Below are 26,582 nucleotides of genomic sequence, written 5' to 3' on the forward strand. Positions count from 1 at the left end.
TCCCAGGGCAGGACCCCCGGGCAGGGCAGGACCCCCGGTCCCAGGGCAGGACCCCCGCAGGACCCCCGGGCAGCTCCGCAGCCTCCGCCAGGCCCCGCCGCGTCTCGCTGCTCCGCGCCGCCCTAGAGCGTCGCGCGGCGCCGCTTCCGGCCGCTCCAGCCGCTCCAGCCGCCCGCCTCTATCGTTGCTCCTCCCGCGGCGGCCGAGGCAGCGCGGGGGCAGCTCCCGCAGCGCGGCCCCTCCGGGCGGCCCCTCCGGGCGGCCCCTCCGGCGGCTCCTCCTCCTCCCGAGGGGCCGGGGCGGCCATGGCGGAGGCGGGAAGGGCTGGCGGGAGCCCCGCCACAGCCCGCCGCGCTGCCCGGGTGGTACGTGTCTGGGGCCGGGCCGGGAGGGCGGCCTGAGGCCTCACCGGGCCCCGAGGCCGCACCGGGCCCCGCTCCCGCCCGTGCCGGGGCCCGGGGGCTCTGGGGCCCGGGGGCTCTGGGGCTCTGGGGCCCGGGGGCTCTGGGGCCCGGGGGCTCTGGGGCCCGGGGGCTCTGGGGCCCGGGGGCTCTGGGGCCCGGGGCCCGGCGCAGGGAGGGTTCCGGCAGGACAGGCCTTCCCGCCTGGCAGGCAGGGCGCGTTTGGTGACGGGGCGTTCCAAAAGATGGTTTTAAACTCCTCTTCCAGTGTTTGATTCTCTGCTTGCTCCCTGTTAACACTGGTTTTGTGTCGCTTGGTTGTTTTTTCTTTAAAATTAGGTTTTTGTTTCACAAATACATACACGCATCACTTGATGGGCCTTGGCAACAGTTTAGATACAGTGAGGCATGTATCCCAAAAGCAAAACCATACAGATCAGAGCAAAATTATTAACAAAAATTATTAACGGCTTCAGCGTCTCGGGCCCTAAAGGCAAGTCAAGGTTTGTGGCCTGAAAGATCTTTTTTTGGGTTTATTTAAAGTATCTCCTATGCAGGATCTGACAAAATCAGTATGTTTCTGCCAGCAGCCATCAGCTTCTAAATGGTTTGTGGTTCATGAAAACTTCATTTAAAAATAATAGTTTCTGACTTACATGAAATCTTCAGAAGAGCAGAAATTATTTTAAAATCTACTTTCCACATTGAGGTGTGAGGGCAGGTAGCAGTCAACTTTAGCTGAGTTGTGTGGAAACTGAAATTAACATTCTTTTGGAGTTGTTTATCATATATATTCTCAGTGGAGGATGGTGGTTGTAATGCCATAAATAAGAGAATTCTTCTTTTTTCAGTTGCACAGTTTTTGTAACTTTTTTTAACCTCCCATTTGTCCTCTTCAGTGGTTGGGGTGATATATTGTTTTCCAGTGGTCTAGCTGAGGGAAGAAAGGAGTGGTTTTGGTTGAGTAATACATTTGTAGAATAAAGGGGATTGAAGTACCTGGTAACCATTTCACATTCTGTCATTTTCACCATCCATGAACATTAATTTTGCAGCAAAGCCAAGAATCATCTTCAGCTTAGTGATGGCAAAGCTATGTTACTAAAAATACCCCAAAACTGCTTCAGGTCTTACTCTAGAATGTGTGAAGTTCAGGGAAGACCAGGTAGAGTCACAGTTCTCAAATCCAGATCTGATTCATAGTTCTGTATTTCTAACCATTGTACTTGGTTTATAGGCCATGAAAAGGCTCCTCTGTTGGATTCTGGTACAAGTCAGTTTCACCTAGTGAAATTGTAATTGACTCAGTTGTCACTCAGCTGATCTTGTAATGACAAAAGCCCACTGGTATGCAATTCATGTCCCCGTGTTGATTCAAAATGACTTTGATAGAGCATTCTGTGTGTTTCTGCAGTTCGCTGTTATGGTAACAGTCTTTAAAGATAGGGAAGGCTGCTGCAAAAAGGACTAGAAGAGTAAGCTCCCTCAACATGAGGAGAAACTTCCTTCCTGTGAGGGTGACAGAGCCCTGGGACAGGCTGCCCAGAGAGGGTGTGGAGTCTCCTTCTCTGGAGACTTTCCAGACCTGTCTGGATGCCTTTCTGAGTGACCTGCCCTGGGTGTTCCTGCTGCAGCAGGAGGGTTGGACTTGATCTTCAGAGGTCCCTTCCAGCCCCTGTGATTCTATGAGTCTATGATTCTATGACAGTATGTGCTGGCATTGGGAAGTAGTAGTTGGCATCAACTGCAGCAAAAGGACTTCAGCCATTGGGAAAGCTGTGCTCCAGGTCTCCCTCTGCCTGCTGTTCTAGATTGCCTTAGCAAGGTTGGTGGTGCTGTCCCTAGAGACATTATGGTTTGTCAGCAGTGATACATCTGTTGTTATCTTGTTTGGGGATAGAAGGAGTGAGAGGGTCTCTTGAGGTTACTACCAGCTGGGCTTTTTTTTCAGTATGAATCCAGGCCTGTCAGTGAAATAGTGCCCTGCTTCATGTGTTCCCTCTTAAAATGCACCAAAGGGACTGAAGAGTTCTGACAGAGCCACACAATGGTGTTTATTTACAAGGGCCTAGTTCAGGACAGGGCCCATCTCTAACTTTTAAGCCAGGCTCCATGTGCAGAAATGAACATGGGACACATGAAAGTTTAGCTCTGCAGTATTTTAATTTCTTTTTGGCTTATTAGAAAAGGCAAACACAGCAAAACAGAGAACTGATTAAGAATGGTAGAACCTAAGGAATCTTTAGTATACAGTATTAGCAGTACTCTGATATTTTAATCATATTGCTCTATACAGTCATTTTTATAAGTTTTTGAATTATGACAGAGGTGTCTTAAGGAATTCAGCTCTGTACTTTATTTTGGCAGGTATCTAGCTCAATATTGCTGTGATAGTTCTGTGGAAGGAGAACTTGTTCACAAAAATGTGTTTAGAAGCATGCTAATATAGTATGAGTAATGATGTTGAGTTCAGAGTACCTTAGTGCCATCAGGTATTTATGGATTGGTCTGTGCTGCTGTTCAAGTACTGCTTTTCCTACTTTCAGTTCAAACTAAACAGAGAGATCTTAACATAATCTTGCTATTAAACCGCGAGTTCCTTAGGGAAAAAAGCAAAGAAGTTCCAGTATTATGGTTTTCAAGCCAATATGAAGCTAGTTTGTGATGGCATTAGCCAACTTTTACTGTGTAAATTAGGAGAAAAAAGGAAAATAATGGATTTTTCTGGATGTGCAAAACTGCAGCTGGTTCATATTGTCACTGAAAGATTTGGAGAACCCTTTTCTTTCTGAATGAATATATTTGATTAGTATGAATATACAGGGTCGTATTTTAATTGCCATCTAGACATAAAGATATTACTGTCCTGAGTAAATTGAGTATTTGGTTTAGAGTGTCAGATTTCTGCTTATTAAGTCTCAAAGTACTAATCTGAGATATAGTTCTGAAATACTTTTGTTGTCTGTATGTTGTAGTTGTAATGTTTAGCAATCAATTTCACATTTTAATTTTTTCATTTCTCCTTATTTTACTAATTTATCCTTCTAAAACAATGGTGAAAGTCCTGCTTTGCTTAAAATTTTTCATAGCTTCTTTTAAATACACCTCTCCTGTGTTACAGCATCTTGCCAAAAAATGGGATGTTAATTTATTTTAGATAATAATAGGTTCTTTTGTTTATCTTGCTCTGCAATGTTAAGTTTCCTACTTGTTAATTATTGTACCGTATATCAAACTGCAATTCCTGTGTGTAGTGACATCATACTTGGTAAAAACAAACAAAAACATACACTCCTCAATTTTCACAGAGTATGTCTGGCTGCTACTGGATGCATTTGCATGTATTTGCACAATGTACATGTCCTCACATGTCACTAAACCTGGAAGAGTTCATTGTCACTAACCATCTTGGGTTTTGTTGGTTAAGATTCCCACATCCTTACTATAGGAACTACTCTGTTTTTTCAAGCTGTACCTTTCCAGTGGCAACACACAATAAGGAGTTTAAGTTCTGTTTCTAGGAACTTCTTAAAATGTCCCGTGAGACTTCTAGATGTTACTTATGCTCTTTGCCTTAGTAACCTTAACAGGTACCAGTCTGGGCTCTCTCTTCACCAGCATCACCAGTGTCTTACTGTGCTACTTTCTTTGGACTTGCATTCTCTGGATGGGATGTATTAATTTTTGAGATACTGAAAGAATTTGGAGAGGTTGTTAGCTTTTGGGGGTAGTTAGAACAATGGTGATTAATTGAACAAGGAAATCCCTTGTCTCTGGTTTCTAACCAATTTTAAAATGTTACATGTAGATTGTCATGCTTTGTATCTATGTGGCTGAAACAACAGAGGCTGTAGGAGGAAAGCCTGCTGTTGAAATGGTAGACTGGGGAACTGTGTCATGTGTCATCTTTTAGTGTGCTTAGTAGCAGTTTTAGGTAGAATAATTTTTTAAAACTTGGCTAGAGCCCAAGGGTACAGGCTGCATATGTGATCATCTCCAATTATGCAGTAAGCTTAAAGAGAAGTGGATGAGTAAGAGGTATTAATGGAAGATGGGAGTAAAGAGTGTTCTAAGAAATGCAGGAATACTAGTAACAGGTTAGATGTTCCGTTAGCATTGCTGGTTCAGTGGTCTCTGTTGTTTCCTTAGAGATCTGCCAAAAGCCATCTTGTAGAAATCAAAACACTTGATAGAGAAGAAAGCAAATAATGTATTTGTAATGAAAATAAAGGAACTTGGCCTACTTTTATGTTTTCAAGGTGCATTTTTTGGTCAAAGTTTCAAAAGGATCTAGCACTTCCCCTTTTAAGCAATATCCTTATTCTGCAATTAAACAAATAGTTTAGTGCTTACTGACATACAGCTGGATTTTTGTTTTGTTTTTGTTGGGTTTTTTTTTGTAGTCTGTCATTGTGCCTGTTCACAACAGCGAATGCTGGTTGGATGAATGCTTGAAGTCAGTTTGGGAGCAAGATTTTCAAGGAACCATGGAGCTGTCAGTTTTTAATGATGCCAGTAAGGTATGTTTCAGAGCTTATTTTAAATGCTGTCCAAGTAAATACTGTCTCTGACAGGAATTGTTGGCTCGGGCCGTGGTTCAGCACAGGAGTTACAATAGCTGTGTCTGTCATCATTTTTCTAGGATGGTTCATCTGCAATAATTGAAAAATGGAAGATCAAGTTGGAAGATGCTGGTGTTCCAGTGATCATTGGTAGTAATGATTCATCTCAACCTCGAGGTGGTATGTAGCTTAACAGTGATTTTTTCATCACAAGCATCTTCTCTTTCTCAGTTTGAGAAGTGTCATTGTAGCCACTTGCATTGCATTGGAAAATAAAAACATTGTTTTCCACAGCTCACTATTCAAAAACTCATTCCAATTTAGAATTTGGCCTGGTTGGTTTTGGCACTGTAGAATTTCTTTATTCTTCCAGGAAAGAAGAACTTGGCTTAATGCTTGTGCTCAACTCTGCAAAATATTTAATTGTGGTATATGCAACATTGTTAATGCTTACAATTTTAATTTGCCTTTCTGATACCTGATTTACCTTCTGGAGATGGGTTTTAAGGAGAAAAAAATACTAAATTTCGTGCCTAATGATTGAAAAAGTAAATGCATATTTTTCAGTGTTGTAGAGTGGACTCTGAAATAGAACAAAACACCTTTTTTATATCCCTGTTGTTGATCAGATCAAAATACCAGTTTCAGAAAACTTCTGATGTGAGCTAAAGGCTCTCACTAAATTCCTGTTTACACAAGGGGTGAAACAGTGTGTGTAGTGAGCTGCCAGAGAGGTGTGTGATGTGATTCCCTATTGATTGACATCCTCACATGAATTACACTGCCCTACAGGAGAAGATAACAAACATGTATGTAACAGTTTTTCTTTTGCTTTTTTTGGTTGTTTTATGTTTATGGATTTTAGCAGACAAGCTTGCTCAAATGTAAATAGATACTAAAGTATATTGTGCTCTGAGGAAGCTGGTGTTGAATGTCTGTGTGTGAATGTTCTGAAGGTGAACAACAGCAGGATAAAGCAAGCAGAACAGTGTGCTAACATTTTGTATGGAGCTGCCTAACTAATGTTTCTGTCATTCTAGATTTTGTAACAGAGAGTAGACAGGTAGGAACGGATATAAAACTGGTTCCAAATTCTTGTCCTTCAATTTACCTCACTTCAAGGTGCACTGGAAACACTGTAACACAAAATCTGATCGATTTCCTGGTTTTTAACAAAACATCCTGTTTGTAACAAATAAACCTAAGCTTATTACAGTCTCTATAAAATGGTCTGATTGTGCAAAAGCCCAATTCTCTTTCAGAAGGCTTAATTTTTATCCCCTTGTTGAAACACACAAATAAATCTGTGCACTGCATTAATCTGCAACTTGATATAGGCCCCTGACTTTGTTTACTGGCATTTCTTTTAACTATAGACTACTTTAAAGCTGCTTTTTAAACTCTTGTCAGACCTAGCAATACTGAGGTGACATAGTAGAACTGTTGCTGTAAATATTTTTAGTATTACTACCTCTAGCATGAACTGTTGTTGTTTTGACAGTGCAACTTGAAATATTAGCATTATTGAGCTGGTGATGACAGAAGACAGGCAAGGTTTGTAGAGGGAATTTTTCTCTTTTGGGCAACTGATAAAACTGGAGTTGAGCAATATCAAGAATTGTTTGTTTTCCTGGAAATTTATCTGTCCTTCTTTTCTCCTCCCTCAACTATTTGGTGATCAATCTTCTTTCAAATCTTACTTCTTACTTCTTTTAGTAGTTGTTGATCTAGAAGCAAAGTAGGTTGTGATTTCTCAGGGAAAGTTAAAGAATAATATCAGAGGTGGTTAATTATGATACTTACAAAATACTCTGTAAGAATGGAAAATATATAACAAGATGGTATTAATAAAAATACTATTAACCAACTTTTCTATGTATAAAGTCTTGTTCCTAAGAGTACTGTATTAATCATGTGTGTAAACTAGGGGTTGTTTTTTTTGCAAGAACACACGGGTGCAATATTTTCACAATAATTTATATTAAAATTCTGAAGTCAGTGCATGTTTGCAGTTTAGGAACTGAAACTAAAACTAAGTTCAAGTTGTGAACTAAAAGTATTTTGTGCCATTAGAGAAATGTCAGATTAATTTAAAAAAAAAAGTAAAAAAAATTTGCATTTGTCAGTGTTGTGATAACTGAAACCTGAACAAATCTATAATAAATCAGGGGTGGGTGATGCAGCTGTGAACATTGTTTTAAATAATACTATGAAATGCCTAGTTCTTTTTAAAAAAAGAAAACCAAGCTTATTCATGTGTAAGTCACTCTCAGGTCACCATTAAAATGAGGACATCTTTTCTTCATGGTTGTTACCTTTTAGGAGCAGGTTACTTGAAAACCACAGTATTTGTTTGCTTTCAGTGATTTACTTTTATTATGTTAAGGACTAGTTACAACTGTAAGGAGTCTTTCCTTTAAAAGAAGATGCTTTAGTACAGAAACAATGTACTAGTCAGGCTTCACATCTTCAACTATTTACACAAGATTAGGATTTATTTCTGATTCTTTTCTAACATGTAAAAGAAAGGGGGGAAACCTAGAAAAAAAGAAAGGGTCACTTGCCTAAAAAAAGGAAACCTTTTTCTTTCCAAGAGTGAGGAATGTTAATATCTCACTGAGGCTTAAGTTTTTATGGCTGTAACCATGGGAACAGGCTCTTTTCACCAAGTAAGCAGGCCTTACAAAACTCAGAGACCTGGCACAAACATTTGATTTTCTTCAGTAGACTGATATTAAATAAAATGTTTTACTCATGCCAAACATAGGATTCATTGTGGTGAAACAACTTTTAGTATCTGGTTTCTTCTACAGGGAGTGATATCTCTCTTATTAATAATTCCTGAAGTATGTGCCTTTTCTTCTCTCCCCTCTAAAAAAATAAAAAGCTTAAGGATGATTTCTTTCTTAATCTTAGAAAGAAATATTTTCCCAGTTTTTCTCATAACAAATACTAAGTAGGTAATTATTTATTTAAAGGGTTTTGCTTGAAAACAATATCTGAAATATTTCAGAAAGTTCATGGAGTAATATAATTGTCATCCTGTAATTGCTCCTGAGTCTCCTTCACGTTTTTTTTTTCTATGTAATTGATGGCTAGTACTTAATTATTTTCTACTGAAGACTGTTGGAATATTGGAGTATAGTAATGACAGCACTGAAATGTAATTACAGGCTGCTTTACAGCTCGTAATAATGTATGAGAGTAATGATTTAATGACATTGGGCAAATTTAGTTCTTTCCTGTTCTTTTATCTCTTTAGTAGGGACCTCCTCAGCGTTAGGGATTGGCTTGTTAGGCGTGTCCAGACCTGCTAACTTGAATCTGTAGTTTCCCCTCTAAAACTGCTCATGCCAGGGTTCAGCTCTGCTGTTGTGGTAGCTGCTGACTTTGCCAGCTGCTTTTTCTTCTGCCAATAGCAAGGAGAATGAGCGTAATTGTATATGTGAGAGTAGATATTAATATGGGTGCATAAAGGAATAAGTAAATGTACTGTAAGATAATAGGTCCAAGAAATCCCTGGTGAAAAGAAGGTGAGGATTAAAATACCCCAAATACATAAGAAAATACTAACACCGTTATCAGGAAGACCCTTTATTAGTTGTGTTCTGTTGGTAGTTGACATAATGTTCCTTTGAGGCACTAAGAAATGCAGTCATAAGTCTCTTTCTGTACTTGAACAACTTGGCAAAATAGCCAAGGAGCATGAGTGCTAAAACTAAGTGAACCTTTGAGCCTAGTTACATTTCTTTCCTGAGCAAACTTAAACCTGTGTCCCATAAAAAGAGTAGAGAATTACAGAAGTCAGCTTTTTTTCAAATGCAAAATCAGGAACTTTAGGGATGATATGATTTAAAATTATTCCTCTCCACTTTATAGTGAGATTGTCTGGCTTGATATTTTCAGTTTTCCCATTGGAGAGGAAAAGCTCCACAGCATCTCATATATTCCTATCATTTAGTTTGCACATCAGGGCAATCCTTGGCTGGCTTGCACTGACTTAGTTTCATAAATACATAAATATATGACCAAGTGGAATTAATATAGCTTTTTGCAGAACAACACTTGATATGATGTGGGTTTTTTCCTACGATGCTGCCTGGGAGAAGATTTCAAAACCAAGAATGTTCCTAGGTAGGCCTTTTCTACATACAAAAGTTATCCCAGGTAAAGGCTCCTACCTAGCAGATGTATTTTAGAGGTAAGCTAAGTTCATCTGATTGCTGCAGTCCCATCCTTACCCTTGCCTATGTATTCCTGTTGCCCTCTCCATTTTTCTAGCTCTGCTGTTTGTTTGACCCTCCAGTGCTGTCATCTGCTTCAGAAATTAAGCTGACAAAAAAGTTTTCTTCTGGTTTAACTTCCTGCAGTGGCTTGGTAACAGATTCAACAAGTGTCAGAGGGTCAGAAACTAAAAGACCTTAGATGCCAATGTTGTAATGAATTTGTATTTCAGTGTGGTCTTCCACAGGTGGTGTAACATGGTGTGGTATAAATGAGCCAGGTTTGTACTCCTTGTCCATACATTCTTCCACTTGGGCTCCCCTCTGAGTTACACGTGCCATTGCATTGATGGCACATGCAGTTTTGGTGTTTGCATATGAAGCATAATGGAACAGAACTTTTTCTTGTGCTTCTGAAGACCTGGTCCTCTGATGGGGAGAACAAGTTGCCTAGTGATCTCTTGTTCCTTCTTTGCCTTTTTATGATTTTTTTTCTCTTTATTATGTCTTAAGAGATGAATATGTATATACAGCCAAGGGTTTTCAGCATCTGCTCATTGCAGGGGGGTTGGACTAGAAGGCCTTTAAAGTTCTTTTCCAACCTAAACCATTCTGTGATCTGAGGTACTGGATGTGAAACCTGGGTGGATGGACTCTCATGACTTTGTGAAGGGTTAGTGAACATCATCTAATTCTACTTGGTGGTAGACTTTGAACACATACCACTGATAATCACTCAGAGAAGAAGACTGAAACAGGCATACCATCAAAATATTTACAAATTACCTCATTTTAAGTATGGAAAAATTGCATATTTCACCTGATATTTTTTTAATTTCCTTTCATCTGTTCCTGACTGTAGCAAGATTAAAAAAATACAAAGGTCAAAACTACCATGTAATTTATCTTTGTTTTCTCAACAGTTGGATTTGCTAAAAATCAAGCAGTAATGCAGAGCTCAGGAACCTATCTCTGCTTCCTGGATTCAGTAAGTTAATGTTTTTTGTCTAACTCAGTTTAATCAATAAAATTCTTTTGTTTTTAATATAGTTTCTGGTTTGCCTTAAAGACAAGCTTTTTAAAGGTATTTGGGTGTTAAACATGCTGACTGCTATTTATAGCTGTATAGCTGTTTTCCAACCTGTAGAAAAACCTACAGCTTCGCACCATTCTTTGATCCTATTGGATATCACAAGCTGTTGTGAGCAGAGTTGGACCAGGCAGGTATTTAGGTGTTTTCAGGATTTTTCTTTACCCCATTCTTCAGAAAATTATATTGATGAGAAACTAAGAGCTAATCTAATGCCTTTTTGATGCAAAATAGGAGAGGTCTCACCTTCCATCTTGAATTTTCTTTTCCTGTCCTTTGTTGGATACCTTCTGTGAACCCATTCAGCTCACTTGCCCACAGATAACTATCTGACTTCATGCAGCTTAATATTGCAGTGGAGGGTTTCACAAATGTGCATAGCTGATCTGAGGAGTGGTGCCATGTGGCTAGGATCAGGCAAGAAGAGCAGGACCTTTAAGGCTCACTGAGCTCATGTAATTTCACCTTAAGATTGGTTCTTTCCTCTGAACTGGAACTGAACTATGGTTTAGTGTAGCACTAGGAGGAATGGGTGCTGGAAGTGTTGATTTTCAGGTAGGATTCAAATTAGTGTTACGGTTCTCTATGCTTGTTAGAAAGTGTCATGAGAGCAGGGATGTAAGCTCTACACCCTTATAATGACACAGGTTTTAATTTGGGTGATCTTTTGGTTTGAAATCTCCATTTGTTGTGTCAACTAGACAGAAGGATTTGTTCATGTGTATGTTAAATGTTGTGAATTAATCATTGTACTGTTGCAGGACATGGTTAAGGACTGGTAGATTTCTTCTGAGCTAAGGCAGTGCAGCCGAAATGTCTTATCTAACCATTGAAGAAACTAAAGTTTTGCAGGTGGCTTTCCTGGTCTTCATTATTTTTTTTACTAAGTTATTACTGTATTTAGCAAAACAGCATGCCTTTTGAAATGAGTTTATTTGAATTTATCCTAGTTGCACTTTACCAGTTTGGCTGTGGGTTTTGTTTGTTTTACAGAGTGTATTTCATGTAAATCTTTGTATATGTTTACGGAGGATGAAGCTTTGAAATGCAGTATCTGATACATATGGCTGTGTATGGGCATTTCAGAAATTAAAATTTGAACATCCATTGAATACACAGAACTCACAATCACTTATACCAATTAATGGTGTTTGGAAAGGTCAGTTGCTCATACATCAAAAAAATAAGTATTTCATATCCAGCACTGAGCACTAGTGTCTGATTTGTAACCAGATTATTTTGAGGAAGCATGAGCACAAAATCCACTGCTCTGGATCACTTGACTCACCAGATTTTTATGGACATGATAAATTATGCCATGAAGTGGCTGGAGTGATGCCAGTTTTGTTGAGATGGAGTCAGGATCGAGTTCCTTTTGCTTGACACAAACCCAAGAGTTAATTTAATTTATATGAATGATTCCATGGATTTAACTCTCCTATATTGAGAGTCAGAGAAACTGTTTACATATCTAAAAAAAAAAAAAAAGAAAGAAAAAGAAAGATCTTATTTATGTTTTGCAAAGTTTGGGTATTCCAGGCTTGGGCAGATACCATGTTGGATGGGGCATTCTAGGGCGTGTGTAGGATGAGTTACATACATAATTATGTTGACTTTAGTTACCTTAGTCCATGTATTTACAAGTGACAAATTAACCTGTTGTTCTCTTGTTCCATGGAGCTTCATATATTCTTCTCTCAAATCTGTACAGAATAATGTTCTGAGTTAAATTTTGGATTATTTCTTTTCAATGCAGATGGATCTAGTTGTTTGTAAATCACTAGCAGTAAGCCAGAAATACAAATTCTTCTAATGATATTAATTAGTATCTTTATAGAGGTTTCTTTAAAATTATTAATTTGCTGTTTACTTATGGTGTTTATACAGTATGCATCTTCATGTTGCTGTGTTGTTTCTATTTGATGTCTAGCTATGAAGGATAAGAAAACATCAGGGAAACAAATTACAATGACTAAGGAATGTAACAGGTGATGATTTTGGATTTCTGCAAGATTGTAATTAGCAGAAGTTTATATTTAATATAATAAAACCTACACAAAGGCATTTGATTGAGAATTTTATGACTTACAGTGAGGATAAGCTTGGAATAAACTAGCAAGATTTTCTGTTCTACACATTTCTATTCCTGCTAGTGAGCTAGATGCTTCAAAACAGAAACCTAGCCTTGAGACAAAAGAAACACTAAGTGATTGGCATTACTTAAGTGTATTTTCTGCTGCCTCTCCTTGTGAGTGCCATTTTTTCTGAGAAGAGATCAGAGGAAATAAAACAAATGTGGAAACTGCTGCAGTTCTCAATATTGCTCAATATTTTGGCTGTAGTTAGTAAATGTGGTGTGATAATAGCTGAGACACAGATGTTGCCAGCTGTTTAACAGCTCTGCTTCTACACACCACCTACCTTCTTCATTTCAGTCACCAATCCAGTATCAAGCTCTCTAGGAAGGAATGTTGATATCAGCTTTTTGGAATGTGCTGCAGTAATGCCACAGAATTGACCTTCAGAAGCACTGCCATCATTTCAGGTTTGCTATAGGTGCATGTGGAGAGAAATGAGACTGTAGCTTGTATACATTTCATATAGGTTAACAAATATCTTGTGGATCCTTATACATTCATTTCACTTCTTTGAGTCTAATTAATGTACAAGCATATTCAGGAGCATCTTTGAAAGTACTGGCTCCAGAGAGTCTGTTTTGCTTGCCATTCCAGCTGGAGACAAGCTGCTTGTGTTCTGTCTCTCAACACAGATTTGTGAGGACAACAAATTGGGAAGAAATGTGGAAAAAAAGTTTACAGAGCTCAGAACTGTCAGAATTTGATCAGCCTATTCTAGTATGAAGTGGCAGCTGTTTGACTAATAACTATTCTGGAGTTTTTTTTGCTGTGGCTGTTGTTACAGATTGCACCTCTAAGCTACTGAGGCATTTTTCCCACCAGGAGAACAAGTAAGAAAATTGAAGATACAATACAAAAATTGAAGATACAATACAAATAGTTCATATTTAACATTTATAGTTTCAGAAAATCATGGTCATAATGACAATATAATTAATTAATTCTGCAAAAACATTTCACTAACTCTTCTTCAAATTGTCTGCAGTTACTTTATCTACTGGTTGAATTTTATTGTAACCTTAGCTAGTTGGTTCTCTGGGGTGGTTACCATCTTTGTTACAATAATTTACCCAGTTGCAGCACAGCAGGATTCTTACACTAGAAATTCCATATTCTGCTGTGAACTGCTATTTTCATGGACATTCACTTAAATCTGCCTGTACTTCTATAACTGTATTTCTTTAAAAAGGAGCATATTTTCATTTCATTCTGATAATCTGTGTCATGTCCCATTATTTCAGATTTAATCAGTGTGTTGTTGGAGGGTTCCTGACTGTTAAAGAAGAAATATAAAAACATGTCCTTTTTTGACCTGCAGCATTTCAAACCCTGCCATGCTCACTTGAGTGATCTAATATAGGTGATCCTGCACTAGCAGGGAGGTTGGACTAGATGATCTTCAGAGATCCCTTCCAACCTCAACCACTCTGAGACTCTGTGAGTCCTTGACACACTTGTTTTAGTCTTTTGAAAGGCTCTGTTGGCAATGAGTTGCTGTTTCTGAGATTCTTGACCAGTTCAAAGATGTAACTCTAAACCTCGTTGTCATGGGGGCACTGCTTGCTAGTCGTTGAAAATGACATGGGGAAATAGTTCAGTTTTCTTCACCACAAGTGAGGGTGGGCCAGAGGAATCAGCATTCCCATGGCTGAGCTGGCAGCTGCTGGGCTGTGCCCTTCCGTTTGTGAGCTTGGCCGCTAGGAGCTGAGAATGTTAATTCTTAATTGCTGTGAAATTGCATGCTTTTCTTGAGTTTTAAGTTTAAAAACACTCTATTGAGGGGGTATTCATAAAGGTCTTGGAAGAAGGTGGCTGGACTTTAGCTAACCAGACTTGCTAGATATTTCAGGGACTCCAGCCTTCAAGCTGGCTTTCCATTATAAACACAGCTGCTTGTTTTTATAGTTTCCATAACTTGCTGCTTTTGGAAAGGTGGATTTATTGTTAGTTGCCATTATACATTACAGACACTAATAAACTTTTAAAATATTATTCCTTTCTTTGAAGTTGACAGCTGTATAGCTTAGGAAATAAAGCAGTGATCAGACTTCATGCATTTGTTTTTTTTGTTGTTGTTTTAACATACCATTCCTTGCAAATTTAATCTTCTGATTTAAAAACTGAAATAAACTGTTACTCAAATAGCAGGTAAGTGGGTGTAGTGATGAACTCCATTATCAGAAGCTTCTTCTGTCCAGAAAAGAGTTGTGCATGTTTCTGAAACACTAATGAGCACCTAAAAATCTGTCTATGAGTACTTGCAGGCATCATTCCTTTTGTGGTTTTTTTTCTGTGAAGAAGTCCATGTATTAGAAGCATTTCATTTTTGTATTTTTTTTTAATCTGGAATGTTAATTTATTTCATAAATGAAGAAGCAAACGTTCAGAATCTGGTTGCCATACCCTCTCTCTGCACATACCTTCATCTATTTATTAGTTAAAGTGGGTGTTTGGAATTGACAGTGAGGATTTTACTCTTTTCTGAGTTCACTGCCTTTGCTGTTGAACACCTGGTGAGTTCCTTGCTTCCCTTGCCTGCAGACACTCATGTACTTTTCCAGTGATGTAATTGTGAGGAGGATCTTGGGTGATCTGCAAGTGACTACAGAAGAGCTAGATATGGAGAGGCACATGACAGCATTTGATGTACAAAGGCACCTAGGTGGGAGCTGCCTTGACAGGAGAAATTTCCTGATCCATTAAGAGCTGAATTAAAAGATTCTGTAGGAAGATTAATTTTATATTGATGGGAGGTGCTAGTCATTCAGGTGCATAAGAACACCAAGTATATCTTCCCATGTACACCTTTTTGCTGCCATGCTCAGGACAAGAAAGATGCTCAATCAAGTCAGCTTCTTAAACTTTGAAGTGTTTTATTTGTTGTCCCCTTCTTTTTCCATTTAAATCAGAAGTAGAAACAGAGAAGTAGTATTTTTTCTTATGATCTTGCAAGTACAGACAAATCATTAGGGTGTCTTCTGCTCAGGTGACTTGTGTGTGGCAATCAGAGTTCTAATGTGATTAATAATGTGGGGCTGCTTTAAAAACCTGCCTAGGATCAGTGTGTTTGCTTTGATGGTGCTGCTGATGGGCCAGTTTTTGGAGGTCCCAGGCCTTTTACTTCCCTGGTTCAAGGAGCTGAACTGAACAATAGCAAAGATTTTTCGCTGCAGTCTGAGCAGGTGCAGGATAAATGAATGACCACTTGATGGATTGAAAGACAAGATTGAAACAGCATAGAATCTCCAAACATTCCTCCTGGTGTTGCTAAAGGTTGTATTTTAGATGTAATAGCTGCAGTGGAAAGAAGGTGCTTTTATTGTGAGGATGGAGTGTGTCAGCTCACCTTTATTTTTCTTTTTGAGCAGCCAAATATGAAGGAATTCACAAAAGCTCATGATACTGAGGCTGTAATGAGAGCTTAAGAAAGCAGTTCAATACTGAGCTATATTCAGTGTCTTGTTTTTTAAAAGTGCATATTGCACTTTGAGTTCTATGTTTTATTACTTTCTGGAGTGCAAAAACCCCTCTTTTAAGGGAAATATCAAGTTATCACTGTGGAGTTCAGTGTAGTCTGATGGCCTGTTTGAAGAGGCCAGTGAATGCTTGTCATTTGAGTTTACCCAAATGGTTTTAAGCAATGTGTACTAAAGCAACAACAGTTTTGAGTAGTATCCCTAAACTCAGTCTATTGACTTAGTTTTCCTTTTCTTCAACTAAACAGGAGTAAAGTAAAACAAAACAATTAGCTCAGTATAAATTGTGTGTGTTTTTATAAAGAATGGTGCCTCTGGTTGGAAGGAAAACAACCCAGCTGATAGTTGTATAACTAGCTCTGCTGATTTGGCAGCATCTGTAAACTGGGTGGAACTTGACAGGAGCAAGTCAGCTTTCTTCAGAAGGGATGGATGTGATAGGAACACAAACAGGCAGAATGTCTGTGGGACTGAAAGGTGATAGAGATCATGGCCCCCCACTGGCAGAAACACATCTGGGCTTGTTTAGAAATCCCTGCTGGCTTTTCATGTGAAATAAAGTCCTTTTCATTCTCCCATCTTTCAGCAAATTGTTTTCCTACTCAGATTGGACACTGGAGCACAGAAAGCATGTTTGTAATCAACAAAATTCCTATACCTTCTGGGTCACTTTGAGTGCCTAAACTAAGCTTCTATTTATGTTGCTTTATTTTTGTTGCTGTTTACCTGCTAGGCCTTGTGTGCATTGCATGTGTGTGCAGATTTAGATGACAGTGAACCCAGCTGTTACCTGAGATTTTTCTTAAATTTTCTACAAAGTTTGGTGAATGGGGCCACATGAGAATAGATTTACTTACAGATTCCTTTTCATTTAGCCATTGTATTACAAGTATATCCTTAATAAAGGCATGCCTTTATCTAGCATTAACTTTAAATTCTCTTTCAGTGGGGGAGATCTGTCTGAATTATCTCTTCTAGGGGACAACCATTGCAGATTTCCATGTTAAGAGGGGAAAATTGAATTTCAGTGGAAACATCTGTTAAACTTCTGGTTTTTAAAATTACATACTCAGAGTGATTAATTATTTAGCCTTGTTTTCTTCCCTGCTTGCACCTAGGAGACAGAAACAAATGAAATATACTTCCCTTTTTGATAACAGCTACATTCAGATTGGTACTTTTTTGTCTCACATGACATGAGTGAAAAATAATTTAGAAAATGTTTGTCTAATTACTGAGGTTTTGCTCTCAGTTTTAGAACAAAAAGAGGACCAAGCTGTTGATTGCAGAAACCAAATTCTGGCAACACAGTAGTAAAGAATCTGTAAAACACTAAAGTTGGGTTTTGTAGTTAATTTTATTGTAAAGTTCCCAGCCTGAGTCTAAAAAGCTTAATGACTGATGTGACTCAGTTTTGTCTGGGATGTGATTCTATTTTGTGCTGTATTTGGGATTTTGTCTTAAACTAAGACATATGTTCTTTTTTTTTTTTTTTTTTTTTCTTATTTTCTCTGTCCATGAACTTGGAAGGTATCACAGAACTATTCAGCAGTTCATCATATATACTGTTAATTAAAAAAGCAAAACCAAAAAACCCAAAGACAAAATAATTGAAAAAAAATAATTAAAAAATTCATTCGGGTTAAGAGTTCATTGAGTTTTCCAGCAGTGGAGAACAAAAATGTATGGGGGAAAAAAGAATGAAAGGCATTTTGAAGTTTTTGAGGTCACAGTGCCCCCTCTTTAGCTGAGTTTTTCAGAATACTGATGATCTTGATGATAGCCTAAGACCCAAATCTGTAGACTTGTTGGTTTTGCCAATAGCGTCAAAATGACAAAGTGTTTTGTTAGGGGGAACTAGACCTTTCCTGTCAAGTTGTCTGGTTATAAAAATAGAACATTGACCTGGTTGGTGAATAGGATATTTGAATTTGGTTTGAATACTTCTATGCTGATTTAACCTTTTAAAATCAAGTAGATTATCTTTCATCTTTGTGTATGTTCAAGTCCTGTTAGAGTTATTTCTGTTGTGCAGGATCATAAGTGGTGGAACCTTTTACCACAAGGGCTTATGTTGTCTCTTATAAAAGATAACAGTTGCATTGTTCTAAGCATTGAAATTCTTTGCTTTTTGATAGATTTCTTTTGCAGTCTCATTTTTTAGGGCTCTAACAGGACATCTAAGAAATGTAAGTGATTTTTATCGGAGTCAACAAAGCTCAGTTAAAATACATTTCCTGTTGTTTAGATGAAAACCAGGTCTTAATCTTAAAAAAACAGCTCTCTATTTGGCATGAAATATGACTATGGTTCTTATGGGAAATAGCCTAAAAGGTTTTTGGAACATTTGTCTGATACAGTACCTGAATTTTCTGGTGCCTTATTGATAAAGTAAACAATATAACTGTAGTTTTGAAGTAACTGATGTACAGAGGCTGAGACATCAGAGAGGTTTCTTTCACTCTATTTGCTTTAAAAATCAGAACATCTCTTTTGTTTATTACTAAATAAATCCTAAATCCAAAATACAGAAAAATGCCTTTGACAATGTATTCCTTGCATCTTTTGTGAACTTGTGTGATAAGGGTCAGTTTTAGTATTTCTTTATCTTTAACCTTGAATTGTATTTAATAGTTGGATCTACTTCTAAAACTTAATTCATCCTTGTGTTGTTTTTGATAAAACTATAGTGTCACCTTTATATCAAGGTCATTCAACCCTCTATGGTCTAGATATTTAAGCACTAATATATTTTTGTTGCCACTGATTTGGCTGGAATTTTGAAGTGAAAGTTGCTGGACTTGTGAAAGACTGAAGGCTTTTCCTTATCAATGAAACAAGGTATAGCCAGACTACAAAGGAAAATTCCTCATATTACTATAATGTTTCCAATCTCATGCTTTTAATCAAGTTAGTTCCTTGTCCACACACACTGTCACTCTAAAGGAGGTGGTGAACTTCTTTAGAAATGTAAAATGTGTGGGTGCTCTTAAGATGTTGAGATCATGACTCAGTTGTCAGTAGTTTTGATCACTTCCAATTTGAACAGGACTGAGTTTAATCCACTGAAAGTATGAAGTCTCTCAATATTTGTTCTCATTATATTTCTGACTACAAGCCAGTAAAATGATGTTAACTTAGCAGCATATTCTAATGTGTGTCTGAGTGCTGTACTGTGACCCTTTTTATGTTCAGTAACAGTGTGCTATTTATTCCAGGATGATGTGATGATGCCACAGCGGGTTAGACTGCAGCACGAAGCTGCCATTCAACACCCAAACAGTGTGAGTACTTTTTTCTTGTGGGTGTTTGTGGGTTTTCCTTTTACAGAGTGCCAGATACATCTTTAAAAGGATATGACAATTTCATGGTAGGGCTGGTGGAGGCAAAGCAATAACCAGTGTATTCTTTTCCTTAATTTTTAGTCCTTGCACTGAAGAGTAGCTTTGATGGAACTTCTTCCATTTATTTTCTCTGTTCAGTAAACGATGTCTCCCTATGACAGTGATACTCTCTTCCAAGTAAATATACTGGTTTTGCTCATGTATGTAATGTAAAAGAGAAAGCCTTTTTTATGTAGCCTTACTAAGTAACTTGAAAAGCTGCAAAGGATTGGCTACAGCTATGGTTTGTAATGTGTAAGAAACAGTAACTGTGAGGAATGTGTGGGTGGTTATCATTAATAAACTGGCCTATAGTTAAATTGATGTTTCTGCCTATATCTGTCTGCAAAAGAAAACATTATTAGGATGCCGTTCTCTATTTTTGTGAAATTAACTCCCAGAAACACTCCGAGATAGTTCTTTTATGATCTAAATTATTTAGATTGTAAAGAAATTCCTGTGACTAGGGCCAGTATCCTTTAGAGAGAGTTTGTGTGTGTGTTCTCCTTACCCGAAGATAATAAATAGAAAAACTTTTTTATGGCACTTACTTATTTGTCCAGGTTATTGACATAAGTATTCCCATGTAAAATTGAAAACTGAGTTTGTATTCCTGTCAACAATATTCAGCAAAAATAGGCTTATTGTTTTCACATCTCTGGTGTTTTCTCTTGTGAGATTTATTTCAATGTACGAAGGGGATCCGGAGAGGAAAGGTCAATTGACTTGATACGTCAGGAAGGTATTTCCTGCAGATCTTGGAATCAAACAGACAGTTTTAGAATTATCACTCTCTGGGAATTAAACACCTTTTGAACTTTCCCTTTTTAAATAAAACACTTGCTCCAAGGTAGAGGTTATTGCATTTGTTTCAGCTGAGGAATGTCTGCCAAACAACCTGCTGTTCAGTGGTGGGATGTGTACCTGCTCATCGCGCCACCTGTCTTAGGTCTCTCATCAAATCTGATAAGCCTGACAATGTAATTTATCAAATTATAGTTTTAGTAGTACCTGAGTAGCAGTTAACCTAGTTCATATTATGAACATAATAAAATTATTCATCTGAAGTTGTTTTTGTTCTGATATGAATCAGGTAATGTAATTCTGTAGTAAAATGTCCAAAAACCGGAGAGACAAGTTGATGCAGTAAACTTGTCCTATGGAAACTAAGGTAAGGGCTATCATATTTCTTGCTTATATTATTTCTCTGCCTGTATATTAAGACTTTTAAAAAACAAACTAATTTAAACTAAGCAGCTTGTAGTCTATTTAGAAAACACCTTAGCTGTTTTGTTTCTATTCTGTTATAATTTGATGCCTAACAACATCCAGTATGAACTTTTAAATGACAATCGAATAATTGATAATGAGTGCCTGAACAGACTACAGGCTGCCTTCATTATATATTCCAAGCAACACAGACTTGTTCTTTCCATACTCCTAATTAATCTAAACTCACTGTCCTGATTTCATGTGGTGCTACTGGCCTATTTGCAAAGCTTAACTTGAGCTTTGCACTTTACTAAATTAAACTAGCCAAGGTCACTTGAATTTAGGATGGGAAATAAGGATTTCCACCTTTCAGTTATCTGACATATTAGTACCTAAAATCTTCAATTTAGGAAAGTATAAAAATTCTCAGAAATGAATGGAGAGAACAGATTGAGATTTTAAACACCAAGAAAAATGGTAGATGGGTGTGTGCTCCACATAAAGCATAGACATAGTGTTTGTGGGTGGAGCTTGTCTCATGCCATCACTTTCTCTCAGCTTTATACTGATCAGAGGGTTTTCTTGCAGCTCTTTTGGCAATGACCTTCCCCCTGCCCCCCTTTTCTTTAAACTTCTACTGGTTCTTATTTTCTATTATTTCTTGCCTTGTGTGGTTGCCTTTTAGGTGTAAGGATTTTCCTTCTTTGTTCTTGAACCCTACAAAGGCAGAAATGCATCTGTGTTTGAACTGAATGGAACATGTTTTACCATCTTACAGGTGTAGAATATGTTTGTAATGCCCATGTGCAGTGTACCTTCTGGGTTAGGGTTGTATTTTACATAACTCTAATTCAGAGGCTTGAAAGGAGAAATGGGGACATCTGTTCCTGATGAGCAAATAGATCAATTTGGTCCAGAGCTCCCAATAGTTCTGACACAACTTGAGTTTCTTTGAGGAAAGAAAAGCTGCCCTTCTGTCCACAAATCTACTGACCAATGACAGGTGGACTGCTACTCTTAAAAGAATGATCTCTCTACTTATTCCTCAGAATAATCATGCCATTCAGTTTTCTTGCCTTAGAAAATGGTTGGGGATGTTTGTATAACTTCTGTTTAGTAGTTGAAATTCTGACCCGAACTTCAGTCAGCATTGTAAGCCAGAGTAGTGGAAAAAAAAAAAAAAAAAAGAGAAAAAAAGATTAAAAAGCAGAAAAAAAAGAAAAAAGCAGAAACTTGAGAAATGCCAGTGAAGCAGTGAGCTTTTTTGGTTTGTTCCTGAAATTCTAATTTGCAGACTTGGACTTTCCACTGTTTTGCAACTTCTTCTGACCTGGATTTTTGATGTTATGGAGTCTTAGTGTATTTTCAGAATTTTTATTCCTAATCCTAGCTTTGCTGGTTGTTATTGAGCCCCAGAATTCCCAGTGGGCTGGAATATTGCCATATTGGAGGCTTCAGTCTACTGTCTTTACTGGTAAGAAAAGTCTTCAAATTTCTCCACCAAGAGAAGTCTTCTCCCAGGTCTTAACTAATGCATTAGGTTCTTCTTTCATGGTATTCTTAAATGCATATTGCCTTACCCAAACTGGAAGCCTGGTTGCTACACAATGAAATCAAATTTTCTTCAAAAATCAAAGAAATCAAAGTTTCTTCAGAGAAACTGGTGTCTGAAAAAGCAAGCTGTTGGCCCCCAGGTTCACGTGCTGGGGTATGACTGGGGTAACACTGCAGCAGCCCTTAGGTTTATTTTCTGCATTGTAGACTACTTCATCTTGCTTTAAAGAGTAAGAGCAAATTCATCTGTACTCTCTTAGGCTGTCCTTGTCTTGATGACTTTTCAAAAAACAAGTCTTGTAGGATGGAACCATGCTGTCATCAGTAACACTGACAGTGGAGGATTTTGGATCTCGAAGGACAAATTACTAATACATTATGATTTTATTAAATGCAGTTCTCTAGAACTGCTCACATTGTGTCCCTTGGTGAATATTTTACATTATATCCAAGTCCTGTTGACAGAGGGTCTACAAATAGGACACTCTTAGAAGACATGAGTTTTAAAGACTTTGTGTATCTATACTGGATAGCTCAACATGAATACCTGCTTCTAGCAGTTGGAAAGCTTAGGGATATTGTATTGTCTATTGATAATAACTACCAGCATTTTGACACTGACTGTGCAGTGCAGATGTGCACTTATGTTGCATACAGCCATGCCTTCCAATTGCTTACACTCTAATCAGATAAGAAATGATTTTGTTACTAGAGAATTAACAACTGTTACTAAAATTTCTTGCTGTAGTTTATGTTTATCCCTAGAAGCAACATCTATCCCATTGCTCCAGAGTAAGTCAGGTCTTGCTTATTTACAACCACAAATCATGTATACTTTGTTGGCAGCTAATGAATGGGAAGAGTCAAGATCACATTTTGCTTAATTCTGAAAAAAATCAAGCCTTCTTATCTTATTTTAGTTATACCTGTGTTCCTCTGGAGGAGATCCAACTTTGTGTACGTGCTAGTGTTCTCTTAGCAAGGCTTCTGAGTTTTGAGTAGCCCAGGAAATGTTCAGTTTCAACATCATTTCCCAAACCACACACACACACAAAATTCAGTCTTTTACACCTATGTCCCATGTGTATTCTGATATTTTGTTTGAGCAAAGTAGTACCCTTTAAGAAGTCCCAGAGCTTTTTGTTTCAATAACAGCTGAGGTGGCTAGCAGTATCTGCTCCCAGGTTGTCTTGTTGCTACATGCTTGCATCAGGACCTGCTGGGGTTGTGCCAAGATGAAATCAGTGGATGTGGTTTGAGCACACTCTTGGAGAGCTTGAGTAGCTGAGGTGCATTTGGACTTGAGGTGCATTTGGGCCTGAGGTGCATTTGGGCCTGAGGTGCATTTGCCATGCCACTGTGTCATTGTGGAGGCTTTCAAAAATGGTGCAGCACTTGGAATACTCTTGCAGTTTAGGTTTTTTTCTTCAGGATTCTAGATATTGGAAGGAGAAAAGAACAGGACTAAAATGACATGTGCTACTATTCACACTGAGAACTTGCTGACCTTCTTACCTGTCTTAGAACTATACTGGATGCTTTTGGATATCAGTCTGCCTGCTGGGCATAGTATTACTTTATTCTTCCTCTCACCATTGCTTAATTTGAGTGTGTGTGTGTCCTCCATAATATGACTGTGCACATGAACAGCATGTGACTTCCAAATTTTGTATCTCTTTCTGCAGAATTGGTTAGAAAATAGCTAAGCTCTTCCTCACTGTCTCTTACCTCTTCCCAACATCTGGAATCAAAATGCAGGCAAAGGAAAGAAAGAAGAAATGTTATTTCCTTTTGTCTTTACTGGCTGGATAAGAGGAGGATCTGTACCAGTTTAAGAATGAACACCTTTCTTTTTGTTGTGAAATTACTATCCTCTTTCTCAAACATCAGGATAACTAGCTTACTGTGAGAGAATGTTGAGTATACAGTTTGCATTTCTTCAATGAGAAATTTTCACTATTTTGCATCTCTAAAGCAAATTTTTGGCATATCCTGTAGCTTGGGTTTAGATGAAGAGCTGCAGTGCCTCAGGCCCTTTTAAGCTATTGCATTATCTGAATGTGTTAACCAATTCTGCCTATCTTTGATGGTTAGTGTGACTCCAAGATAGTTGATTGGATTGAGTGAACTTGAACCATGCATGGCAGTACTAGTTCCCAGACCTGTTCATCTGCCTCTGGGAAAGCTGTAAACAAATATTGCACAATCAGCAAATGAATTGGAGAAATGAAAAATAGAATGAGATAGCTGAGCTTGATGCTTTAAGAAACAACCTCTAGGCCAGAGGCATTTCATGTCCCTCCCTGACCTTCACTGAAGCTCACAGACTAAACTTAGAAATGAAGTTTATTTATTTTTGTTTTTATGTTTGGGTTTTTTTTTTTTTTCTTTCTTTCTTTTGGTCTGGACACACATTTCTTACTTTTGAAGTTATATAGGTAGGTTTTTTGTATTGTTACTGTACCCTGTGCCATTCTACTTGCCTAGACCTGTTACACATTTCTATTATGTCTTAGACTGTTTCCTCCCCCATTTTCCATATATATTGCTTATTTTGTGCTAGTTTGAACCATTTCACCTTCTCCTTTCTGTGACTAAAATGATCAGATTCCGTTGATTCCTGATTGTGTCAGTCCTTCCAGCTTCCACCATTATTTAAATCAGTCCCTGAAATAGCAAGTATAGATTTTCTTAGTAGCAACAGAAAGAGGGTACAATACAATCAGTAGTTCCTCTCTTACAGGTGTAATTTAAATTAATAGTTGTACATGAAGTAGATATTAATGTGGAAAAGAACTTCTAAGATCTGTTTATATGGCTGTGATAATAATGAGACCTGATTTTTTCTCAACAACATTTCAACTAGTTTTATATTGGCGAGAGGCAGGGGCTTTACATGAGTTAGTCCATGAAAGCAGCATTGTGAGAGTGGCTTAACAAGGACTGAGTTTTGTTTTATTCCAACTGTAAAAAGATTAATAGACATTCTTAGATCATCTGTCAATGAGTTCTGTGGTTTAGATCTAGCCTCCTTGGAGGCAAGGAGGTAATTCTAGGTAGTCTGGACCAGTTGCCATGTTCTGTCTTGCATATCAGAGCACTTCTTGAAGTCAGAGCATGCACTGATTTATTTTGTACATGAAAATGTAAAATAATGTGTTTCAAGTGATCTGGTTTCCTGAGTAGTTAAGACATTATATACTCAACTAGTGGAAAAAGCATCCATTTTCCATCTGTCCTGGTTTTGGCTGGGATAGAGTTAATTTTCTCCCTAGTAGCTGGTATAGCAGTGTGGTTTGGATTTAGTATGAGAAGAGTATTATTAATACATTGATGGCTTCATTGTTGCTAAGCACCGAGTCAAGGACATTTCAGCTTCTCATGCCTTGCCATCAAGAAGGCTGGAGGTGCACAAGAAGCTGGGAGGTGGCACAGCCAGGACAGCTGACCCAAACTGACCAAAGGGGTATTCCATACCATATGGCATCATGCTCAGCATGGAAGCTCTGGGGGGTGGCAGTTGCTGCTCAGAGATGGGATGGGCACTGGTCAGCAGGTGGTGAGCAAGTGTGTTGTTCATCACTTGTTTTGTGTAATCTATTATTGTTGTTGTTGTTATTATTACATCTTCCCTTTCTGTCCTGTTAAACTGTCTTTATCTCAACCCTGGAGTTTTCTTTCCGCCCCCCCCCCGCCCCGATACTCTTTTCCATCCCACTGGGGAGAAGTGAGTGAGTTTAGTTGCTGGCTGGGATTAAACTATGACACCATCTCATCTCAGGTGTTTGCATGTGTAGGAACTCTTGTGGCAGAATTCCAGTGCAGCATCACTCACTAGAACACTGGCTGATACAACAGAAACTTTGCTGTGTAGTCTTTTACTGAGCAGCTGTGCCATAATATATCACATTAATGTGGGGGGTTTTTTGTTCCTGCTTATTATTACAAGTCTGGAATAAAGACAGAAGATTGTTTTATATGTCTTGTGCCAGGCCAGGCTGCTTCATGATGAAAGGGAACATGAGATAAACAGTTCAAATGGGAAGAAAAATAAAGAGGAAAGCCACCTTATACACTGGCAGTCAACAGTAGCAGTTTGGGAATACTGGCAGTCCTCAGTGTGCAGTGATTTTACATTCCACATACCAATGGAGTTTGGTCAGCTCTGAAAGAAAGGGGTTAGCAGACAGAATGTTCAGCTTGAAGACTCTAGCTGAGACAAGTGCTGAACCCTAGCTAATATTTCCTGCCTTACAACAGTATCAACAGGGCTTGGAGCTGTTCTCACAGCAGCTTTACAGCTGCTGGCCAGCCTGGAACATGGGCAGACTGAGGTTATATCTGCCTATAAAAGATTTACTCTCAGGAGCTTTAGATCAGATCTTTTTTAATTGATTTAGTGTGTTGCAATGGATGAGGACTACGTTTAGGAGTGAGAAGATGCAAATTTGCCTCGGGAGTGGCTTTGCCATTCCTCATCTTCTGTTGCAAGAACATGTCAACAATGTGGTTCTGCAGTCTGAGCCTTTATTTCTAAGGGATT

At 38.3% G+C, this 26,582-nt stretch overlaps 1 protein-coding gene across 5 annotated transcripts in view; it reads left to right on the forward strand.

The window, feature by feature from the left end:
• Positions 1-207: 207 nt before the first annotated feature.
• B3GNTL1 (UDP-GlcNAc:betaGal beta-1,3-N-acetylglucosaminyltransferase like 1) overlaps positions 208-26,582 on the forward strand; it is a 123,579-nt gene continuing 97,204 nt past the window's right edge. For all 5 annotated transcript variants that reach the window (XM_051634697.1, XM_051634698.1, XM_051634699.1 and 2 more), the window contains exons 1-5: positions 208-365; positions 4,805-4,921; positions 5,044-5,143; positions 10,110-10,174; positions 19,109-19,174. In XM_051634697.1, the coding sequence (XP_051490657.1) occupies positions 306-365; positions 4,805-4,921; positions 5,044-5,143; positions 10,110-10,174; positions 19,109-19,174 (408 nt within the window). In that variant the 5' untranslated portion in view covers positions 208-305. The remainder of the gene's footprint in view (positions 366-4,804; positions 4,922-5,043; positions 5,144-10,109; positions 10,175-19,108; positions 19,175-26,582) is intronic.

The sequence above is a fragment of the Apus apus genome, chromosome 17, assembly GCF_020740795.1.
Source record: "Apus apus isolate bApuApu2 chromosome 17, bApuApu2.pri.cur, whole genome shotgun sequence".
Classification (NCBI taxonomy): Eukaryota; Metazoa; Chordata; class Aves; order Apodiformes; family Apodidae; genus Apus; species Apus apus.